The sequence below is a fragment of the Elephantulus edwardii genome, unplaced genomic scaffold (assembly GCF_000299155.1).
Source record: "Elephantulus edwardii isolate Elephantulus edwardi_28Jun2011 unplaced genomic scaffold, EleEdw1.0 scaffold00006, whole genome shotgun sequence".
Classification (NCBI taxonomy): Eukaryota; Metazoa; Chordata; class Mammalia; order Macroscelidea; family Macroscelididae; genus Elephantulus; species Elephantulus edwardii.
The window spans coordinates 16,531,871-16,553,515 of record NW_006399756.1 but is presented as its reverse complement, the minus strand read 5'-3'; the positions used below and the strand labels follow the sequence as shown (position 1 = coordinate 16,553,515).

The following is a 21,645-nucleotide window of genomic DNA, read 5'->3' as shown; positions in this document are numbered from 1 at the left end:
CTTACCTTTCACTCAGTTCACTTTACAAAAAACCCCTTCTCCCTCCCCCAATTCACTTTCTTTTTTTTTTCTAAATAAAACTATTCATTCACTGTCGCACAATTTCCTCCCTGTCCCAGTTCTTTTTGCAATCTCCCTCTTATTCTGGACCGTTGTTATACATATAATGCCTAATCATATATTCCTTTAAAACAGTTCTCTCACTCATCTGTTCCAATACAGTGTTCATTATCTATCCACTTTTTTCCTACTCTCCTCCCAACCCCCTGTATCAGTCCTGCTTCAGGACAGTGGGGATATGCAGAATTTAGCTTTTTTTTTTTTTTTTTTAAATTTGTCCTTTTGAGATTGAGACATTTCACTCAGCATACTGTCCTCCAGGGTCACCCAGGTTGTGTTATGTTTGATAAGACCCCTATTTTTCAGTGCTGCATAGTATTTTGTTGTGTGAATATACCATCGTTTTTCTATCCAATCGTTTGTTGATGGGCATTTGGGTGGCTTCTGTCTCTTTGCTATTATGAATAATGCAGCAATGGGTGTGCATACATCTGTGTGGATGGCGGTTCTGGTCTCGCCAGGACTTTTCAGAAGTACACTGCCACATCTCTCTCTCTTTCTTGGAGCAACTGGTGGGTTCCAATCTTGATCTTTAGGTTAGCAAGACAGTGCTTAGCCACTGTGTTACCAGGGCTCCTAAAAACTACTAGAATTTTCTTACTGCAAAAAAAGCATCTTCAAAAAAAGAAAAGCACATTCACCTCTAGCCACATCATCCTGCGTACAGTTTCAGAATGAGGACGAGCTACCTTGCTGCTGTTGTTACATGTGGTAGAGCTGGTTCTGAGTCAGGGGGACCCTTCATATGACCGAATGAAACCCCACCCTCCAGGCCACTGCTCTGAGCGAGCTCACCGTTGCAGCCGCTTGTGGAGATTCTGATATAAAAGGCTCCAGGTGGCTACCACCTGGGACCCTCCCCATCCATCCCAGGCCCACCGCTCCTCCTCACAGACCAATGTCACTCAACAAGAGGCCCACTGACCAGGAGTCTGGTGTCCTTGATGACACACAGCTGCTTGGCCCACTGGCCCAGCCACTTCTTACGCCACAGGAAGGCACAGATGCGGGCGTCTCGCATGAGCTCGATGCTGGCCTCGGGCGAGGGCCACTGGTGGGGGGCCGACTTGCCCCTGCTGCTGTCCTCTTCATCGTAGGACTCGTAGGAGCTGCTCACAGCCTCGCCGTCCTCTGTAAGGAAGACCAGCTCAGTCACATCTCTGCGTGGAGGAATAGGTCTCAAAACGCTTTGTCCAAGATGCCACAGATATCAAGAGCTCAGGCCACATCCCTTCCTCGTGTGCCCACCAACCACAGACTCGGCTGGCCTTCTGCCCCAGCACCCTCAGAGAAGCCTGTCAGATGCAGCCTCCGACCACACACACAAATAACTCAAAACCAAGTCTCTTCCCTTTTCCCCTTCTTCATCCTGTCATCGTGGACAATACAGAAACCTCTGACGAGACCTTGCCATCAACAGGGTCTTTGCTCTTGAGAAGGCCAGACCTTCTACTCTGGCCAGAGTATGGCGCAGGCTAGAGAGAGAATCTTCCCAGATTGTTTGGGGAAAGTCTGTCCTTCTGTGAGACCAGAAGGTAGAGAACGCCACCAGAGCCCCGAGCCGCACACATGGCCCTCCTCAACTGCCGCTCAACCGGCAGGGCTTGAGGGGAGTCAGGGCTGTGACCCCGCCGAAATCCGAGGCTAAATAAACTGCAGCAGGAAATAGCTTTCTCAGGAAGGAGGCCACCTTCCAGCCCCTAAATACTCCCTTTATAGCTGGTATCCTTTTTAAAAATTCACTCTTCTATCCTCCCCAGACTCTGGCCCCTCTGCCTTCCTGCTCAACACCTCCCAGGTCCATATATGAAGCCCCACTACCTGTGGCAATAATCCAATCTCATTCTTTTTGGGGGCGGGGAGGTGTTGTGTTTTGGTGTATTTTTTTAAAAAAACAAAAACAGAACTCCAGAACACTGAGCCAAGTGTTACTGCTGCTTATTCCAGGCCAAAGAAATGAAATATCTGAGACAGAAAAAAGATCCACTAACCTTGAAAAGTGGGATCTGAGACCCACCTCCAGACCAGGGAGCCAATCTATAGTAACTCTGATGTTACTTCACTCTCTGCTTGACTGCCCCACAGAGGGGGAGCTCACTACCGCTGACTGCTAAATGCTTCTTTTCATAACCAGGCAATCCTAAGAGAAAATAGGTCCAACAATGTCTGACCCTCTGAGGCCTACATGGGCTCCTTGGTCCTGGAGAGCCATTTTTTCTCTGCACACTAGGCTTCTTCGATATTAAGAACAGACTCACAAATAAAATGGAATATAGGGAAACCGAAGCATTGCTATCTAATCTAGCTGCAATACCAACAAAAATGTGTCTTACTAGTTCTAAAAAGAATACTTTAAATATCGTAACACCAAGTTTCTTTAAAAGCCGGGTGGCATGACTTTCATTCATAGCTTAATGAAAATGCTGCCATTTCCAATTTTGCGCCTATGCACCGAGCAACCCATGTATACACTGCCCAGTGGGGGCGTGGGCGCTCCCACTTCTGGTGGCAACACCAATTAACACAAGCCTCTCCCAGGGCAGCCTGGTGGCCTGTTGTTTCAAGAGCCATAAAAACACCAATGCCCTTTGGCCCAGTAATCCCAGTGCTGGGAGTTTATCCCAGGGAACTAGTTTTCACAGAAAGCAGGGGCCCGGAAGGTTACATGCATTAAGATAGTTGAGTTTACTTAACACTCCGCAGAAAGGAAGGAAAGTAAGGAAAGGAAGCTTTTGTTCAGCTAGAAGCATTCCACGCAACTGCAGTGAACCGAAACTGAGCATGTGCTTGCAACTCCTCAAACTCCAGCCCAGAGAACAGGTCCTGACCACAGAATAGCAGGGAAAAGCACAATTAAAACTGTATCTGAGATTTTGATTGGGTATTACTGTTATGACAGCAGTCCAGAACGAAGGCTGCACAGTGGACTTGGGGGGGGGGGAGGGACTGCATAACAATGAAAGAGTTTTTCTTTTATTTTTTAAGGAGAAGAGTGAATTGGGGTGGGAGCAGGGTGAAAATGCAACAATGAATGACTGGAAACCTTAAGTCTCTGTAAACTTTCATTAAAATTAATAAAAACAAAACAAAACAAAACAAAACGGTATCTGCTGATAAACTTCCTCTATAAGGCAGTAAGGAGAAGTCAAAATGATTGATGCTTGTGGGGAAGGATCAAGGCGATTTGTTTACAATGTTCCCACTGTCAGTTTTCTATTATCTATATAATAAACAGGGAGTGCTGGTAGTTTAGTGGTAAGGAGTTGCACTGCCACCCCAAAGGCAGGTGGTTTGAATCCACCATCTGCTCTGCGTGAGAAAGATGGGAAGTTTCCGATGTGTGATTTACTGTCTCTGAAAATCATCATCAGGTTTTTCTTCTGCGTCACTTCTGGTGCAGAAATTTAAACCCCCAACCTTGTGTTAACAGCCAATCACTTAACCATTTGTACCACCCACAGACTCCTTGCATCTAATTTAAAATAATGAGTAAGTTTCCTGGGTCACAGGCAACAGGAGCAGAGGGCGTGGGGGTCTCATTGTACACCTCTGCTGTCTCCTGACTCCACCATGTCTCAAGGAAATCCTTGGGAACAGAGGCCACAGTAGCTCTGCAGCATTCCGTCTTGGAGCTGGGCGTTGGGATGCTGTGGGCAGGAGGTCTGTGTAGATGGGCACTGAGTCACTCCTTCTAGAAGGAGGGTGCGCAGGCAGAACATGCAGGGCCCACACGCGAGGAAGGGAGCCGCGGTCACCCCGGACCATGCACCCCACCAGGCAGCAGGCAAGGAGACAACACGTTTGTTCGGCTGCATGCACAAGCAGTAGGTACCCAGGGTGATGGTGGCGTAAATGACTCCTTCCGGCACCTGCACCCATCTGGGGATGCCAGCAGGGGGCGTTCTGCCAGAATGACCTGTATGACACCAAGAGCACAGAGACAGAGAAATAGGATGAAGAGATGGAGGAGAGAAAAGAGAGAGGAGAAAGAGAGACAGAGGAGAGAGGAGAAAGACACAGAGGAGAGACAGGGGAGAGACAGACAGACAGAGACAGAGGAGAGACGGGAGGAGAGAGAGAGGAGAAAGACAGGAGAGAGAGACAGAGGGGAGAGAGACAGAGGAGACCGAGAGAGACAGAGAGAGGAGAGACAGAGCGAGACAGGAGAGAGAGACACAGAGAGAGGGGAGAGACAGAGGAGAGAGAGACACACACACACAGAGGAGAGGGAGAGACAGACAGAGAGGAGAGAGAAACAGGGAGAGAGACACACAGAGAGAGGAGAGAGACACACAGAGAGAGGAGAGAGAGACACACACACAGAGGAGAGGGAGAGACAGAGGAGACAGAGAGAGACAGAGAGGAGAGAGAAACAGAGAGAGAGAGACAGTGGAGAGAGACACACAGAGAGAGGAGACAGAGGAGAAACACACACACAGAGGAGAGGGAGAGACAGAGAGAGACAGAGGAGACAGAGAAGAGAGAGAGACAGCAGAGAGACACACACAGAGAGAGGAGAGAGGAGACAGAGGAGAGACAGAGGAGGGGGAGAGAGAGAGGAGAGGCAGAGAGAGACAGGAGAGAGAGAGGAGGGGAGAGAGAGGAGAAAGAGGAGAGAGGAGAGAGAGAAGGGGGAGAGAGAGAGGAGAGAGGAGGAAGAGAGAGGGAGAGAGAGAGAGGGGTATGGATGAAGAAACAGAGAGGGACAGACAGAGGCAGCCCTGGCAGGCTGTCCGCCAGGAATGAATGTTTTCCCACGGGAGCTCGGGTGTGTCAGGAGAGGCCACAACCCTGCCCAGCCCCTCAATTCCCTGCCCCCATCGTAATGTCAGAGGACCATGTGACCGAGTGTCATCACCTGTGGAACGCAGGCAGAAGTGATGTGTGCCTGGAGTTTTTAAGAAATGGAGAGAGGTTCTCTGCTTTCTCCTTGCAATGACCTTGTAGCCCTACAGCCTGGAAGTTCACCTGAAGCTCCTTTAGTATAAAAAAACCCCAACAACATTGCTGTCAATGTTCCGGTTCATAACAACCCCTGTAAGATAGAGCTACCCATAGGGAACTCTGGGCGCCTGTGGTATGAAGCTGCACTGCAATTCCAAAGGCACAGGGTTCGAGTCTACCAGCTGCTCTGCTAGAGAAGGATGGGTATCCTCCTTCCATGTGATTAAAATGCCTCAGAAAACCAGCCAGAGGGTCAGCTATGGGTCAGTTCCAACTCGACAGCACACAACAACAATGACCACAAAACCACCCCTAGGGTTCTTTTGGCTGGGATCTTTACAGAAGTAGACGGTTACATCTTTCTTCCATAGAGTCGTTGGTGGATTCATGTTGCCAACTTTATAGTTGGCAACCAAGCACTTTAACCACTGAGCAACCAGAACATTCCAGTGTCCTTCATGTCACCAAGGACAGACGGTGGCAGTACAGAGGTTCTGCTGGCTGGAAACGAAGCCTGGGTATCCTGTATGAGAAGAAAGAATTGTACCACTGACCCATCCACGCCTGCTGTCCTAAACTACCGTCCCGGCCAATTATACCCACATGAGGTCATTATGTGGATAAGAAACAGATTTCTATTGTGTGACTATGAACTACAGTTGGGGGGGGGTGGTATTTATTACAGCAGCTGGTATGACCCCACATATGAAGTCCCTGTGCCTCAGGCCAGCAGAATAGACCCTCCTCCTGTGTCCAGCACAGGCCATCAGTGCACTTACTAGCGTTTTCTTCAGAGAGAACATGGCTGAGTGAGCAGTGTGGGATCAGTGCTGACAGAGGCAGGCATTCAGGCAACTGATCTTATATAGGAGGCCAATGACTTGCTGTTGGCTCACCGACTAGCACACGGGGTTAGGGGTCAGTGTGGTTCCTGGTGTTGCCACTTGCACGTCACGTGGCTCCATTAACGGTGGGGACAGCCATTAGGAACCCGAGAGCAGGCCAACTTCCAGCCCAGGGGAAGAATTCCTTTTCTACCCTGTCTCTCCATCTTCCTGCGTCTCATCTTTCACGGGAGGCAAGGTGCCCGGCCTTCCTCTCCCACCTGGCTGTTCAGTCCACGGCAGGCCGTCTGTCATCTCTGGATGGTGCTCTCCTCGCCCGGGGCCCGTGAGGAGCCCACCTGTCCCGACATGCCCAGTCCTGACCGTCAAAACCAAACCGGCCCAGTTGTGGTCGAGTCAGCTCCCAGTCAAGGTGACCGTGTGTGTGTGTGTTAGAGGACAGCTGGGCTCCAACGGGTGTCGATGCTGACTTTTCACAAACAGATCGCAAGGCCTTTAATCGAAGACATCCCCGGGTGGACTAAAGCTAAAGTTAGCAGAGAAGCACATTCACCGCACACTCACAGGCTCTGCTGTCGCTTCAATGGACCTGAAATCACAGCTGAGGGACCAGCCCCAAGCAGTCCAGGTCCTTCCAGCGACATGTTTACATCTCTCTCACAGAAAGCCCCGGATGAGGTGCCTGCCTCATGCAGGCCCCATGGAATGTCTGGGAGGCAGGTCTCAGCTGGCCCAGCCCACACCTGCAGTGAGGCGACTCAAGGGGCAGGGGTGCTCATTGTGGGGTGACTCACTCCCTCACCGCCTCCACCTTCAGGATGCGCCCCAGCATCAGCACCACACCCATGACGCGGGTCTGAAATCACAGCCCAGGCAGGTGACTTGAGGAGCCTCACACAGTGAGATCAAACCAAGTGGCGTCTGCCCGCACAGTCAGCCTCTTTACCAGGACCTCGGTCCAAACAGGCCCATCGTTCCTGAGACCGGGGATGGGGAGGGGGGTGATTTGTGAAAGAAAGAGAATCCGGTGTATCCTCAAAGCCACCGCTCTGTCCTTTTTTAGCAACCAGCTCCCTCAGCTAAAGGTGCCCTCCACCTAAGTCCCTTCCCAGCTCCAAAGGTCCTCATCTCCAACACCTGCAAGTTGCTCTATGTTTGCAAAGCCCTTTTCATTTACAAAGGATGGAAGGAGGAGGATCGAAGAAGGAGAAGATGAGGGTACAGAATCCATCACCCTGGAGATGAATATGCCACCATTTCTTCTAGAACTTTCTAGGACTTTTCTATGAAAAGAAAATCTCTGCACCAAGAACACTTGTGACAGGAGTTTCTTATCGTTTGGAAAGGGCCCTTGCTTGAGTCCTGCTCTCAGTCTCATCTACCTGATGTCCAGGGCCACCTCCGGAACACCTGTGTAAGATGGATCTGAGTCTCAGGGTTAGAGCCTCACCCAGACCCTCCCCATGGTTTCTCCAGCTCCACTGCCTGGCAGGCCCCTGGCTCCTGTGACAGCCCCTTCCCTCTCCCTGGTATTCTTCACACTCACAAATACACACACATGTGCACGCACACACACTCACACGCACATGGGGCTCAGAGCTGGGCTGCCTCACATTCTGGAAAGTTCTTCCCACCATGATGTTCACGCCCCACTCCACTGCACCTAGGACTCTGCTCACAGCCACACTGTCAATAGGACCTTTCCTGCTGCCCAGGCCAGACCCCTCACTCCCAGTCTATTCCATCCTAGCACGTATCTGACACATTACGCACGCATTTCTTTATTCCTCTCTTATCTCGCTTTGCTCACTAGAACATCAGTACTGTGCAGGCTGGGTCTCATCCTGGGACTACCGGGGGAGCACCTGGCACAGAGCAGGACACAGCCACTATTGCTCAAATGAATGAGTTGAGCTTAGAAGCTGGGCTCCAAATAGCTCCACCAACATCTCCTCTGTCCACCGAACACACCCCTCTTTGGTCACATTTCTGGGCCAAATCCAACAGCAGCATCCAGGTAAAAACACAGAAAACCAGCTTGTTACCCACTACCCAGCCCTTGACCGTTTGTCCTGACCAACTCGGTCTCCCATGGGCCCTGGCTCCTCATTCAGACAGACCTGAGGCCAATGTGCAGTGACACACAGAGCAGCTCAGGCCCCAGGCTGCCCTCTGTCTTCTGGTCCGAGATGAGCCTGCTGGTCCAGGGGATGACCTGGAACCAGAGCTCTGTGTGTGTGTGTGCCGGGGGGGCATTGTGAGAGGCCAGGCTGTACCGTTGATGGACGTGTCGTAGGGCTCCGCCTCCTCGTAGTAGCTCTCTGGAGACTCGATCTTTGGGACAGGGAGCTGTTTCTGGTCTGGAACCTGAGGCATGAACAAACAAAGCCAAGAAGTGAGGAAGGAGCTGAGGGACACTCTCACCCCCATCATCAAGCAACATATGTCTGTTCTCAGCTGACTGAGGGACTGTGGGTACAGTGCTTGATGGTAACACAGCTCAGGTTTCTCCTCTTTCAAAGATGCTTTTAAAAAAGACCCTGACCACCAGGGCTCCTGGTGCCCACCCTCATGTATCAAGTGCACAGCTGTGCTCAGTACGGCGGCAATGTTTCAGAAGTCGCCAGGCCTTTCTTCCGAGGCACCTACTGATGAGTCTGCATCAACCACTTCCGGGTTAGCAGTTAAGACCATAGTCTTCTGCACCTCCCTCCCAACACAGAACTATTATACACAGAATACAAAATCCACATAAGGGCCCAGAGAGTGCAAGGCTGTTATAAAAGCTACTGGCATTTTCAACGACAATGTATTTTCAGAATAGACAAGGTCCAGTCAGCAGCACGTTAAAGAAGATGACCAGGTTTCTAAATGCCAGACTCTTGCCATCACACAGGTGACACTGGCAGTAAGTACTGGTCGTCTCCTGGGTACCATCCAGTGAGGGTGGTGAGGGACACGTCCAATATTCAGATGTCAGGGGGAAGGAAGGCTTACATAGCTTGTAAGTGCTCAGCAGCTAAGAATCAGGACCTTTATGTTGTTTTGTGCCCCTGAGTTAGAACAGACTCATAGACAACCCACTAGCAACTGTACATGGCACGAGAGGACTCTGTGTCCATCTTTCTCTCAAGGAACAACTGGTGGATTGGAACCATGTGCCTTTGAATTGGTAGTGCAACTCCTTACCTACTAGGTCACCAGAGCTCCCAGAGAATTATGAATAGTACGATAATAGAGCCAAGTTCAAAATTACGTAAGAACTACAGGAGGAGATAGGGAATATTTAGGACCAAGAAGCACAGAGAGGTGAGTCTCACGTGACTCACAGATGGGATGGGATGGGATGTGCAAGTTTGACTGGAGTAGAAGAAAGAACGTATGCAATCATGGTCTCAACAGTTGGTCTCTATCCTCCTGGAGCAACAGATGGGGAGTCAGGAACAGGAGGAAGACAGGGAATGTGTCAATTATTTTATGACAAATTGAGTTGTTCGTATTGGGGTCTCAGGGGACCATATTCTCAAGGGACACCAAGTTGAATTGCTGTAACACAGCCCACAAAGCTTTGGTGGCTTACTGGTAAGAAGTTGTCTGCCACCTCAAAGGTATGTGGATCCACCAGCTGCTTCCTGGGAGAAAGATGGGCAATTTCCTCCTGTGGGACTTACCGCCTCTGAAAACCCACTGAAGGGTCCGCTATGAGTTGGTTCTAATGTGACAGTACATAACCATCACAATTCAAAGACATTCTTCTACATCCTGCTTTGAGGAAGCCACTAGAGTCTTAAAAGGTTGAGAGTGGCATCTAAGAGGCAATTGTTATTCTCTCCCTGTTTAGAGCAAAGAAGAGCAAAGAAACTCACAGAAGCCAAAAGACTGATGGACTAGGCAAACCTCAACGTCTACAACCCAAGAGGGAAGAACTAGTGATGCCCAATCACCATAGCCAACTGCTCTAAAAGGGATCATAGGAGAGAGTTCTGGACAGAGTCAAAGATACATGTGGAACAAAACTCAAAATCATCAAACTGGTCAGGCTTGCTGGTCTAATACAGATAGATGGGACCCTGACAAGGCTATCAGGGCTCTTCAAGGTTCTAGCCTACAGCTCAACTCACTGCTGTGGCTCCATTTTCAGCCAAACAGTAGACAGGCCGATAAGGGAGACAACAACGGGGAGGTTCTCCCTTCTTATATCGGCCACCAGACTTCAAAAGGGCAGGATTTGCTCAAGTAGAGGGTCAGTGAAGGATAAGGCAGCTTTTAAGGAGATGCCTCACTGACTCCCAACAGTGGGCTGGAGGGTAGAGGAGATAGTTAGGAGGACCAGGATATGGCAGTGTGTCAGTCCGTGGCCCACAGCATTGCTGAATCACAGAGTTGACTTGACGGCATCTAGCAACAATGGTAGGAAGCTCTGGTGGCCTAGTGGTAAGAAGCTGCACTGCAATCCCAAAGGCACGTGGTTCAAATCCACTAGCTGCTCCCTGGGAGAAAAGATGAGCAATCTCCTCCTGCGTGATTAACTGCCTCTAACAACCTGCTGGAGGGTCGGCTATGGGTTGGCTCTGACTCAATGGTACACAACAACAACAACAACAACAAAGCTCAGGAGGCAGGAAGGGGCAGAAAGACGACCGGAAATGAGAGTCACAGGGAGAAATCATGAAGAATGCTGTTAAAACGTATTATAATCAAGGCCACGAAGCAAAGAATGTGTGAATGGCTAAGGGCAAGACCAATTTGCTCTGTAAACTTTCATTCACATCAACATAAAAAGATTACACGGCAGATAAAAATACTTGTCTTTGCTAATGTAAACATAAATGCAAAATAGCAGGTGAAAGGAGAAGATTACAGTCTATGTGTCTGATGGCAGATGGATAGACAGACTCTGGAGGAACTGGGGACTGACCTGGTTTGCACCATGTTCTGTCTAGGTCAACAGTTTGAGACCTATCCTGTGATAAGTAAAAGATACAACAATGTCCATAACAATTCAGAAGGGGGTCACACAGACACAACAGCCTATTATCAGGAATCAAAGCAGAAAGATCCTAATCCCCCAAAGTTAAGGATAAAAGGCTATTAGTTGAATTACCAGTACAGTCAGCATCATTACTGTGAGTATTAAAGATGCAAAAGAATTTGACCAACAGAATTTTCCAACAGTTCTCAAGAAACACCAGAACAGGAAAGCACAAAGTATCCGGCAATGATCCAAGAGAAAAGGGAGATACTTTTTCCTGTGAAGAGTCAGTATTTTAAAAACTTTCAGGCCATGTCTATCCCAAGTACCTCAGCTCTGCTCTCACAGCACAAAAGCAATCACAGACAATACATAAACATAAGTGTGGCAGTGTTCCAATAAAGCTTTATTTATAAAAACAGACCGTGGGCCGGCTTTCACTCTTGGGTTGTCGTTTACCAATCCTTGACTTGGATAGAAGAGCTGAACCTGAGGAGTGGCCCAGATGACCTGAGACAGTCACACGGCCTCGTGCACTGTGAGCATTTGCCAGGAGGGGAATTGGTGGACAAGGCTAGTTCCAGCTTTCCAAATGGACCACAACAATGTGCTTTCGTGGAGTCAGCTGCTTGTTGCACAGAGCAGCTCACGTAAGACCAGTGTAGGCTTCAGAGGGACGATGGGATGGATGGCTGTGCTGGCCAGGAGGATCAGCAGTGGCCAGCAGACATCTGTTTCTCCTGCAGTGACTACAGCACCTGGCAAGGCAGACAGCGGCCTGGAGACACTACAGCTGCCTGAGTCACTGTCCACACCCACGAGGTTGCTCGGCTCCCTGGCTGTTTTCCCTGCTGGACAGGCCTGATCCTCGCTCACTGGCTTGGGGTGAAGTAGGTGCCAAGACACATGGTGAAAACTCAGGGCTTGTGTAGGCCAGGCCAGATGTCCATGAAGAGGAGCCACCATGGAGCCTGAAGTTCTGGGTGAGGGTGAAAGGGAACAGGAGCCTCTCTCTGAGGAAGAAGCCACAGTACCCCCTAGGCCTGGCTCGGCTGAGCTGTCATGCTGCCTCTGAAGCTAGTGTCACTGTCTTGCTTTTCTCTCTCTCTCTCAGGCCAAGTATGCAGCTGCTCCCTCACCCCGAGGGGCCTTGGGCCAAGGGTCATGACTGCTTTAGGTCAGCCTTGACCCAAGAGGAGGTCTGAGAGAGAGAAGACACAAGTGAGCCAGCGTGCATTCCTGTGTTCAAGCGTGTGTGTGTGTGTAAAGAGGGGGGAGTGGTCAGTCCCTGGCTGGTATCCCACGCCCTGTCCTCACGCCCTGTCCTCACTCCACATCTGAGCTCTTCCGGTGGCAGAGGGAAGGTGTCAGAGATGGAACCAGGAAGGGTCTAGAAGGGGAGCCAGTCCTCAGCCTTCTCAGCAAAGTCCACAAGGAGGGAACTGGCATGGACTGCCAGGTCAGCTGCTTTGTTGGAAGTCTCTGCAGGGCCTGGAGTCTGTCCACAGAACAGTTAGCACGCATCCAAATGGCCACCGGAAGCCGTGTTGTTCCTGGGTGGTGACATTCTCCCAGTCCAGCACCAGGTCTCCCTCTGACGCCGACACTGGCCCCTCCAGCCCCAAAAGTGACCACTCACTGAGACGCACAGGAGACCTGCTCTGGAGGAAGCCATCTTGTTTCGTTTTCTTGATCCTGTTGCTTTTCTCTGAGGTTCCAGATTCACACCCAGAGCCCAGTGTACTGAGCCGCAGGAGATGCAGGTGTGGTCAGCTCAGGGCTGGAGTCTAGGCTGACCTGTGACCTACGTGTGTCACCGCAGCCGCGTCCCACATCCTGGACCTTTCAGTTCATGACCAGGAGAGTAACCACAGACTGAGTCCAAGAAAACAGCTGGCATCTCTCAGTGAGTTGCTGTGTCAAATGCCCACACCACACAGACAGAAGCGACAGGTCAGAAATGCAGCACTGGATTTGGAGAGGAACACAGTGGGGCTGGAGCTAGGTAAGGTGGATTCTTCCCTCCAAGCGCACTGGTGAAATATGAGTCCATGTTGCCCCAAAACCCACGACGGTCAAGTCAATCCTGACTCAATGTGACGCTCTCTCAGATTTTGTCTCAGAGGACCTAGTGGTAAGAAGCTGCGCTGCAATATCAAAGGCACGCAGTTCAAGTCCACCAGCTGCTCCTTGGGAGAAGGATGGGCAATTTCCTCCCATATGATTCACGGCCTCTGAAACCTGCCAGAGCGTCAGCGATGAGTTCGTTCCAACTCGACAGTGAACAACAACAAGAAAGCTCCCCAGGGAGGAGACTGGCATCCTTCTCCTGTCGAGTAGCTGGCGGTTTTAACAAGCAAACAATCGACCTTCTGATTAACAGTGCAGCATATAATGCACTAAGCCACCGGAACGGGCCCATAAGAGGAAGAATGTGGCACCGGGATGGGTGAATGACTCATCAACAATCAGCAGATTGTTGCAACAATTATGCAGATGACATAACCTTGCTTGAAGTAAGTGAAGAAGAGTTGAAGCACTTGCTGAAGAAGATCAAAGACTACAGCCTTCAGTAGAGATTACATCCCAACATCAAGAAAACAAAAGTCCTCACCGCTGGACCAATAGGCAACATCAGGCGAGAAAAGACTGGATTTTTAAAGGAATTAATTGTACTTGTATTCACAATAACACTCCTGGGAGAAGCCAGTCAAGATATCAAAAGAGCAAGGATGTCAATTTAAAGACTAAGGTACATCTGACCTAATCCATGGCTTTTTCAGTTGTTTTCATATGCATGTGAGAGCTTGATGACCGATAAGGAGGAGTGAAGATGAATTTGTGCCTTTCAGTTGCAGTATCGGGGAAGAGTACCGAACATCCCAAGGACTGCTGAAAGTACAAACAAATCTACCTCGGAGGAAATGCAACTAGGGCACTCCCTAGCAGCAAGAATGGCAAAATGACATCTTACATATTTGAGCTCATCAGAGGAGGGTCAATCCTTGAGAAAAAACAGACCACGGTGGGCAGTAGAGGGTTAATGAGGGAGGGAAGACCCTCAATGAGATGGAGTGTCACAGTGATTACAACCATGGCAGAGACTGTAAAGATGGCACCAGATCGGTTACAGTACAGATCCTTTGTCCACAGGGCTGCCAGGAGTCCTAGTGGACATTACAGCACCTAACAAGCACCTTGGGGACCGCTGCTGGGTTTCAGGCAGAGACTGTAGTGTGATGTGATTCGTATCTATATATATTTCTGGGTTTTTATTGAATTTTTCTTTTTGGTCAAATAAACAAAGCATAAACTGTTCCCATGTGAGTTTCTCAGCTTGAATAATAAGTGGCACTGGAACACACCCATCACCTTGTACTGTTCACATTGTCACCATGGCCTGAGCTGGTGACCATGGCACTGGGGTGGGGGAGAGGCTTGCACAGAGTCCTGTACCTGGTGGCACAGGACAAAGGGGATGGCCCTTCACTGTCCACACCCACAACCCAGCCCATTAAGAACTGAGGCCCTGAACAAATGACATAGCAACGGGCAGGGCCAGACCTACTTCTTTCTGTCCTGTCAATCCCAGGGCCTTGCCCCACCCCCTCATGCGGTCCATGCTCAGAAATGCAGAAGCCTGACGGGTCCCCACCTGTAAGGACAACTTGGGGGAAGGGCCAGGGCCTGCATCAGGGGAAGGGAGGCTGTGGACCCACACTTACGATCTTGGGAGGTGGGAGGTCAGGTAGGCTCTTCTTAGGGGCTGCAGAGGGCTGGCTGGAATCCCCATTGGCCAGTGGGCTCTGCTCGCTGGGTCCTGTGGACAGGGAGCAGAAGGGTCAGGGGTGCCTGTCCCACAGCAGGGCCTCACCCTCTGAGGGAATCTGGTCATGTGCAGGGACTTCTATTTGAGCAGGTGGTAATTACCCAGTGAGGCGGTCCCTGGACACAACGGTGTTTTTGGTTTTTCTTTTTTCCTCCAAGAATAGGGCACACTGGTTCTTTTCCTTCAGAAGGCAACTGTTTTGGGGTGTCTGGCAGGCCTCCTGGGCCCCATCCACCCCTCATAAAAAGTGGCCTAGATGTGGTGCTTTCACCCTGGAAGGAGCTGCCTGTGGTCACTATATTGAGATGCCCACAGCACTGACCCTGTGGTTAGAGCTCTTCCCAGCCCACAGTTTACCCAGCAGGGACACATCCCTTCCACAGGGACACATCCCTGCCAGAGGGACCGTCTCTCCTAGGATGGGTCGGGCCAGAGCTGCACGGGGGACGTAGGGGAGTCTGTACACTTGTAAGGAAAAGGCATCAGTGGCTCTTCTGAGCCCAGGAATGACACACTCGGGCAGGACTATTCTCTGGCCTTCGTGGCTAAGGCCTGAGCAGACACACATCTGCTGTCTGCTTGGGATGCAGTGTTTGGGGTACTGTGTCCTCATCTCTTGCTAAGCCTTGGGGATTGGAGTTGGCAGGGTTGGATGTTGGGAGAGAGCTGTTTCCATTGCCCTCTCTGCAGCTAACAGCTCTGTGAGCCTCTGAGCCTCCCTGGGATCCCTAAAGACCCACGGTAGGAGATGATGACAGAAAAGCAGTGGATAGGGCAGAGGGTGAGGCACCCAGGAGACAGACCACGTGAAATAAAAAATGTTCCTAAGCTGAAGACCACATTTGGGCATTATCTTTGAATATTAGGAAATATTAGGATAGTTTCTGATACTCTCATTCTTCTTCTCTGAATTAAGTTTTTTTTTTTAATGGATTTAATGGTAAGGAATTGTGCTGCCAACATAAAGGGTGGTGGTTCGAATCTACCAGTCCCCCCATAGGAGAAAGATGAGTAATCTTTTCCCATTTGATGCGCTGCCTCTGAAAACCCACGGGAGAGTCAGCTATGGATTGGTTCTCATTCGATAATACACAAAAACAATTAAAAAAAATCAGAAAACATCAGCTGAAAGCATGGAATCTGCACCAGACTTGATCAGAGCGCAGCTGCTTGATCAAAACATCTGAATCATGACTTCCTATCCCAGGGCTGGTGCTGGGAAAAACAGAGTGATTTTAGGGACGGATTCTTTATCCATGAAAGGGGCGGAAGGTGGCCCATTGAAACTTCCCAAAATACATCTTCCCAAAATACCAAGCACCAAAATGCAGCTTCCAAAAACAACTGCATGAGGCGGGGCCTGTCTGCTGCTGGCTGGCAGGGTGGAGGACGGAGGGTGGTGGGACCCAGCCGTGTTTCCCTCCCCGACCCAGGAGATGGTCTTCCCATCGGCGATCCCAGCCCCCATACCTTTGTCCTGGGTCTCAGCATTCGGTTGCCTGTTGACCGTCACTTTGTTCATATAAATGTACTCCTCATCGGAACCTGTGAGAGGAAGAGCAGAGATGTGGGCATCAAGTGACTTCAGGAAGGGACTGGGCTTCCAGAGATGCAGTGCCCCGTGCGCCAGACGTTTCCATCTGCTTCCATTCTCGTAAGACCAAGCAGCATTCTGGGTTGATGGAAAGAGTCTGCAACAGAGCTGAGAGATTTCTAAAACAGAAACAAGTTTTGACTGCTAGTTTTCAAATGCAGGGAAAAGGGTGGAGAGGATAGGAGGAACAGATTCAAGAATAAAAATCTTAAGTGGAACGCTACACAAACCTCATACTAACTCTCTCATGGCCTGCCGAACAAGAGGTTTCGCCTGGTTTCCTAGAAGCATATAAACAGCAGACATTTCCTATCAGTCATTCTCAACCTAGTCTGAAATAGTTGAGCGTGCTAATGAAATCTGAGCAGCACCTGGATGAGAAAGTTCTTGTTGAGCACCTGAAGGTCAGCTCCAGGTCTGTCCTGAGACAGTCCAATCACAGGAGCCCTGGGGTTGTTGCTGTTAGGTGCTGTCAAGCGGACGCTGACTCACAGCCATCCTATGAATGGATATGAACTCTGCCCCTTCAGACACTATCTTCCTCATCTCTGCTACACGCGAGCCCAGGGGAGCGTACTGGGATTTGAACTAGGAGCCACCAATCACCTGCTCCACAACTGCACCCGCTGTCCTGCGGCCCTTCCCGCGTCAGCAACATTTCTGTGAACTGACATCATCTTCTTGCTGGCAACGGCACTCTGGTCTCCTAACATTCGCTCTAAATTTAATCCCCAAGGGGGCCTTTCTCCTAAAGCCTTCACAGAACGCTCATCCCCGTCTTTCTCCTTTTAGAAATCTTCCCATATTTCATTTTCAGGCCTTAATTTGTGTTTCCTAGAAACTTGTGGCTGATAAATTCCAGTGGTTGGAGGCCTTGCTCCGGAGCCAAGCGGCCCAGTTCAATCCCCTGGCTTAAGAGGCCGCTCAGCACTGTTCGTTCCGTGGCCACAGGCTGCCCAGACTCCAGGCAGCAGGCCTGCAAAACGGGGGCCCTTCATACCCAGACCACCACAGTCAAAAAAACCTCCAAAACCAAGCCAACCAACCTAAACCAGACCTATTACCATCAAGCCCATGGAGGCTCGTGGTGGCCCAGGTGTTACAGAGCAGACGCGAGCTGCTAGGATTCTCTTGCTCTAATAGTTACAGAAACAGGTCACCAGGCATTTTTTTCGGTGGTACTAGTGGGTACACTTGAACTGCTGACCTTTTCACAGAAGGGTAAAAAAAGGCTAGATCAGTTTTAGTCATCCACTAACTCAGTGTCCAGCCTCACTGGGATTAATTAGCAGTGGTACACTTATACTAAGAGCTACAGTACTTTTCAGGAAGAGAATGACCAGGTTCAAACACAGCCACAACCTTCATGTTTTTACTAAGACCGAGAGGTGACAGGGTCTTCTCCAGAGCCTGGCACAGAGGAAAATGCTCAGGGATGCGGGTTAGGAGACTGGAGGCCAGGTTGAGGGGCTTGGTCAGGCTCCAGCATCAGTGGTATAACTCTGAACACAACACCTAGCTCAGGGTCCCCAGTTGTCTTGTTTATATATCAGGGTAAATAATTATGGTACAAATACTGCCTTTTTCTACCTAACTCTTATGTCTTCAGGAGTATAAAATTCAAGTGCTAGAGAATCTGAAAAAGTAATTTCATAACTAACCAAGATTTTAAAATGACAGTCCAAAACTTGGGCAGCAACTCAAGGGCCCAACAATAGGAAAATGATGAAATAAAAGCTGCCAACCTGACATTTATAACATTAAATCACCTCTTAAAAACAAAACAAACCAAAACAGCCTAACAGCAAACCACTTACTTCAAAAGGCAGACGTTGGCATAGAGGCATTTTGGAAGTAATTTGAGGGCATAAGTGTTCATATTTTGACCCACTGTTAACTTGTAGATAAATTCCGGTGTAAACAGAAGTTTATTTGAGGGCATTAGTTGCAGCAATATATGAGATTTTTTTTAAAAGAGGCAAAGTTGAATGCAGCTTAAATGCCCACCCACAGCAAACTGGCTAACCACTGTGATAGTTACTAGTGGACACTGTTCAACGATAAAAAAAAAATAATAAAATTCCCTGTTGGTTGATTTGCAAGGGCCTCCAAGAATTATTGTTTTAGGATAGGGAAAAAAAGCATTAAAAGAAGTATGAGAACTGTCAACACATGCAAATCTGTACATGCAGCAATTCTAAATGTAGGGGGGAAATGCAAAGCTGAACACAACCAGATGAGTGACAATCGCTCAAAAATATTCCAGTGATTCCAGTAAGATCAGAAAGGGAGCTGGAGGAATAGTGTTGAGTGTTCATTTTATGCTCATTTCCCCCATTTAATTAAAATCATTTCCCTGAATGAGGGAGGGGGGAGAAGAGAGAGGGAGAGGGGAGAGAGAGGGAGAAAGGGGAAGGGGGAGAGGTGGAGGGGAAGGGAGAGAGGGGAGGGGAAGAGGGGAGGAGAGGGAGAAAAGGAGAGGGAGAAGAGGAGAAGGAGGGACAGGGAGGGAGGGAACCCGAGAGAAAGTAAAACATTGTTACTGTTTTAACTGGTATTGAGAGCAAGCACTTCTCACACCAGATGTCAGTGCAGGAGTCACAGAAAACTTGCAGTGCCCCCCTCCCCAGCCATGCCCTCCCTAGCACCCTGCAGCTGTGGTTGGCTTGGTTTCTACATGTGGGCTTGATTCATTGTCAAATGTCATCAGGTGTGAACCCACATGATGGCACTGAACTTCTCCGTCTGGTTTTCTTGACTGTGATTTTTCCAGGAGTGGATTGCCAGGTTTCTTCTGGAGAGCCTCTTGATGGGTTTGAACTGCCAACCTCTTGGTTCGCAGCTAAGGAAGGTTGCTTGTCCATCACTAGTCCAGATAGATGGCTAAGCAGAGGCTCCCAGGATCTACTGTAACAATGAGGAAAGTATGGTGGCCTGTAAGGGGAAGCCACTGCACAGTTCCACGTCCAGCAGGCAGCAACCCAAGCTGGAGAACTTCCTGTCAGTCACTTATTTCAAGTTTGCATAGAGGTCATCAGCTCTGTGCCAGACCCTCAACCAGGTGCTAAAGCAGCAGCCCACGCAAAACAGACATTGTCTCCACCTTCATGAAAGCAAACACTTGGCAGGGACATAGGTCTTTGGGTGGTCTAAATAATAGCCCAGCTGCTAACTGAAAAGTTGCTGGTTCAAGCCCAGCCAGCAGAGCTGTGAAGACAGACTTGTCAACCTCGTACTATAAAGATTACACTCAAGAGATCTTTTTGGGGGCGCTCTATCCTGTAACACCTGGGGTCACCATGAGATGGAATTAACTACATGGCAATGCGGTTCTGGGGAGAAGACAGGTCTGAATCAGCATCAACCAGCATGTGTAAAAGGTGAGGTGGGAGTGAGCTGAGGAAGTGTGCTGTTTCTGGGGGCTTTGACCTCATCTGCAGAAGGGTCCTTCCCAGAATACGAGGGTGTGCGTTTGGCCAGAAAAGACAGGGATCCTCTTTGAAAGAGCCACAGTTGGGTCAGAAGAATGCAGCACTGGAAGCTTTTCCTACTGGGTCTGATGCACACACTGGCCAGGACCTGAGCAGTCAGCAGGCCAGGTCTCTGAGCAGACCTCTGTCTGAACCCTGACCTCACCATCCAGACAAAACTAGGGCAAAGAGAGCAGCAAACCTGTGTTTACAGTGAAAAAAGAAAAAGACCCAAAACCGCGTGGAGACACGCACACGCTCTGCAGTCTGCTCTGAACCAACAACAGAGGCTCAGAAGAGGAGGAAGAGGAGAATCACAGGCTGGCACGGAGCACCAGCCCGCGACACCTACAAGTCCCGTCAGGCTGAGCTGGTGCTCTGGAGGGCACTGGGGGCGGGGGCCCGGAGGATGCTACTCCGTAATTTCAGGGAGGCTTGAGACTACCTTAAACACAGCAATTAACCTGTGGGGGACGAGGGGGGTGTGAGAGCTGGGAGGGTGGGGTTAATTCCACCTGCTCAGGTGAAGCCTGCGCAATCGGCAGCATCAGGATGGATGGCAAAGAGATTGAGATTGTTCACAGCTTCAGTTTGCTCGGCTCCACGGTCAACACTCTTGGCACCAGTAGCCAGGAAATAACTATGAACTCTGCCCCTTCAGACACTATCTTCCTCATCTCTGCTACACGCGAGCCCAGGGGAGCGTACTGGGATTTGAACTAGGAGCCACCAATCACCTGCTCCACAACTGCACCCGCTGTCCTGCGGCCCTTCCCGCGTCAGCAACATTTCTGTGAACTGACATCATCTTCTTGCTGGCAACGGCACTCTGGTCTCCTAACATTCGCTCTAAATTTAATCCCCAAGGGGGCCTTTCTCCTAAAGCCTTCACAGAACGCTCATCCCCGTCTTTCTCCTTTTAGAAATCTTCCCATATTTCATTTTCAGGCCTTAATTTGTGTTTCCTAGAAACTTGTGGCTGATAAATTCCAGTGGTTGGAGGCCTTGCTCCGGAGCCAAGCGGCCCAGTTCAATCCCCTGGCTTAAGAGGCCGCTCAGCACTGTTCGTTCCGTGGCCACAGGCTGCCCAGACTCCAGGCAGCAGGCCTGCAAAACGGGGGCCCTTCATACCCAGACCACCACAGTCAAAAAAACCTCCAAAACCAAGCCAACCAACCTAAACCAGACCTATTACCATCAAGCCCATGGAGGCTCGTGGTGGCCCAGGTGTTACAGAGCAGACGCGAGCTGCTAGGATTCTCTTGCTCTAATAGTTACAGAAACAGGTCACCAGGCATTTTTTTCGGTGGTACTAGTGGGTACACTTGAACTGCTGACCTTTTCACAGAAGGGTAAAAAAAGGCTAGATCAGTTTTAGTCATCCACTAACTCAGTGTCCAGCCTCACTGGGATTAATTAGCAGTGGTACACTTATACTAAGAGCTACAGTACTTTTCAGGAAGAGAATGACCAGGTTCAAACACAGCCACAACCTTCATGTTTTTACTAAGACCGAGAGGTGACAGGGTCTTCTCCAGAGCCTGGCACAGAGGAAAATGCTCAGGGATGCGGGTTAGGAGACTGGAGGCCAGGTTGAGGGGCTTGGTCAGGCTCCAGCATCAGTGGTATAACTCTGAACACAACACCTAGCTCAGGGTCCCCAGTTGTCTTGTTTATATATCAGGGTAAATAATTATGGTACACATACTGCCTTTTTCTACCTAACTCTTATGTCTTCAGGAGTATAAAATTCAAGTGCTAGAGAATCTGAAAAAGTAATTTCATAACTAACCAAGATTTTAAAATGACAGTCCAAAACTTGGGCAGCAACTCAAGGGCCCAACAATAGGAAAATGATGAAATAAAAGCTG

The 21,645-nt window shown here is 49.6% G+C and overlaps 1 protein-coding gene across 1 annotated transcript in view; it reads right to left on the bottom strand.

Moving 5' to 3' along the window:
- The window catches only part of AFAP1L2 (actin filament associated protein 1-like 2), a 116,697-nt gene that overhangs the window by 17,731 nt on the left and 77,321 nt on the right, over positions 1-21,645 (bottom strand). Inside the window, exons 3-7 of the mRNA XM_006880161.1 lie at positions 16,181-16,255; positions 14,607-14,701; positions 8,186-8,276; positions 3,953-4,036; positions 1,046-1,251 (exon numbers count right to left, since the gene is read on the bottom strand). Coding sequence (XP_006880223.1) covers positions 1,046-1,251; positions 3,953-4,036; positions 8,186-8,276; positions 14,607-14,701; positions 16,181-16,255 — 551 coding nt within the window. The remainder of the gene's footprint in view (positions 1-1,045; positions 1,252-3,952; positions 4,037-8,185; positions 8,277-14,606; positions 14,702-16,180; positions 16,256-21,645) is intronic.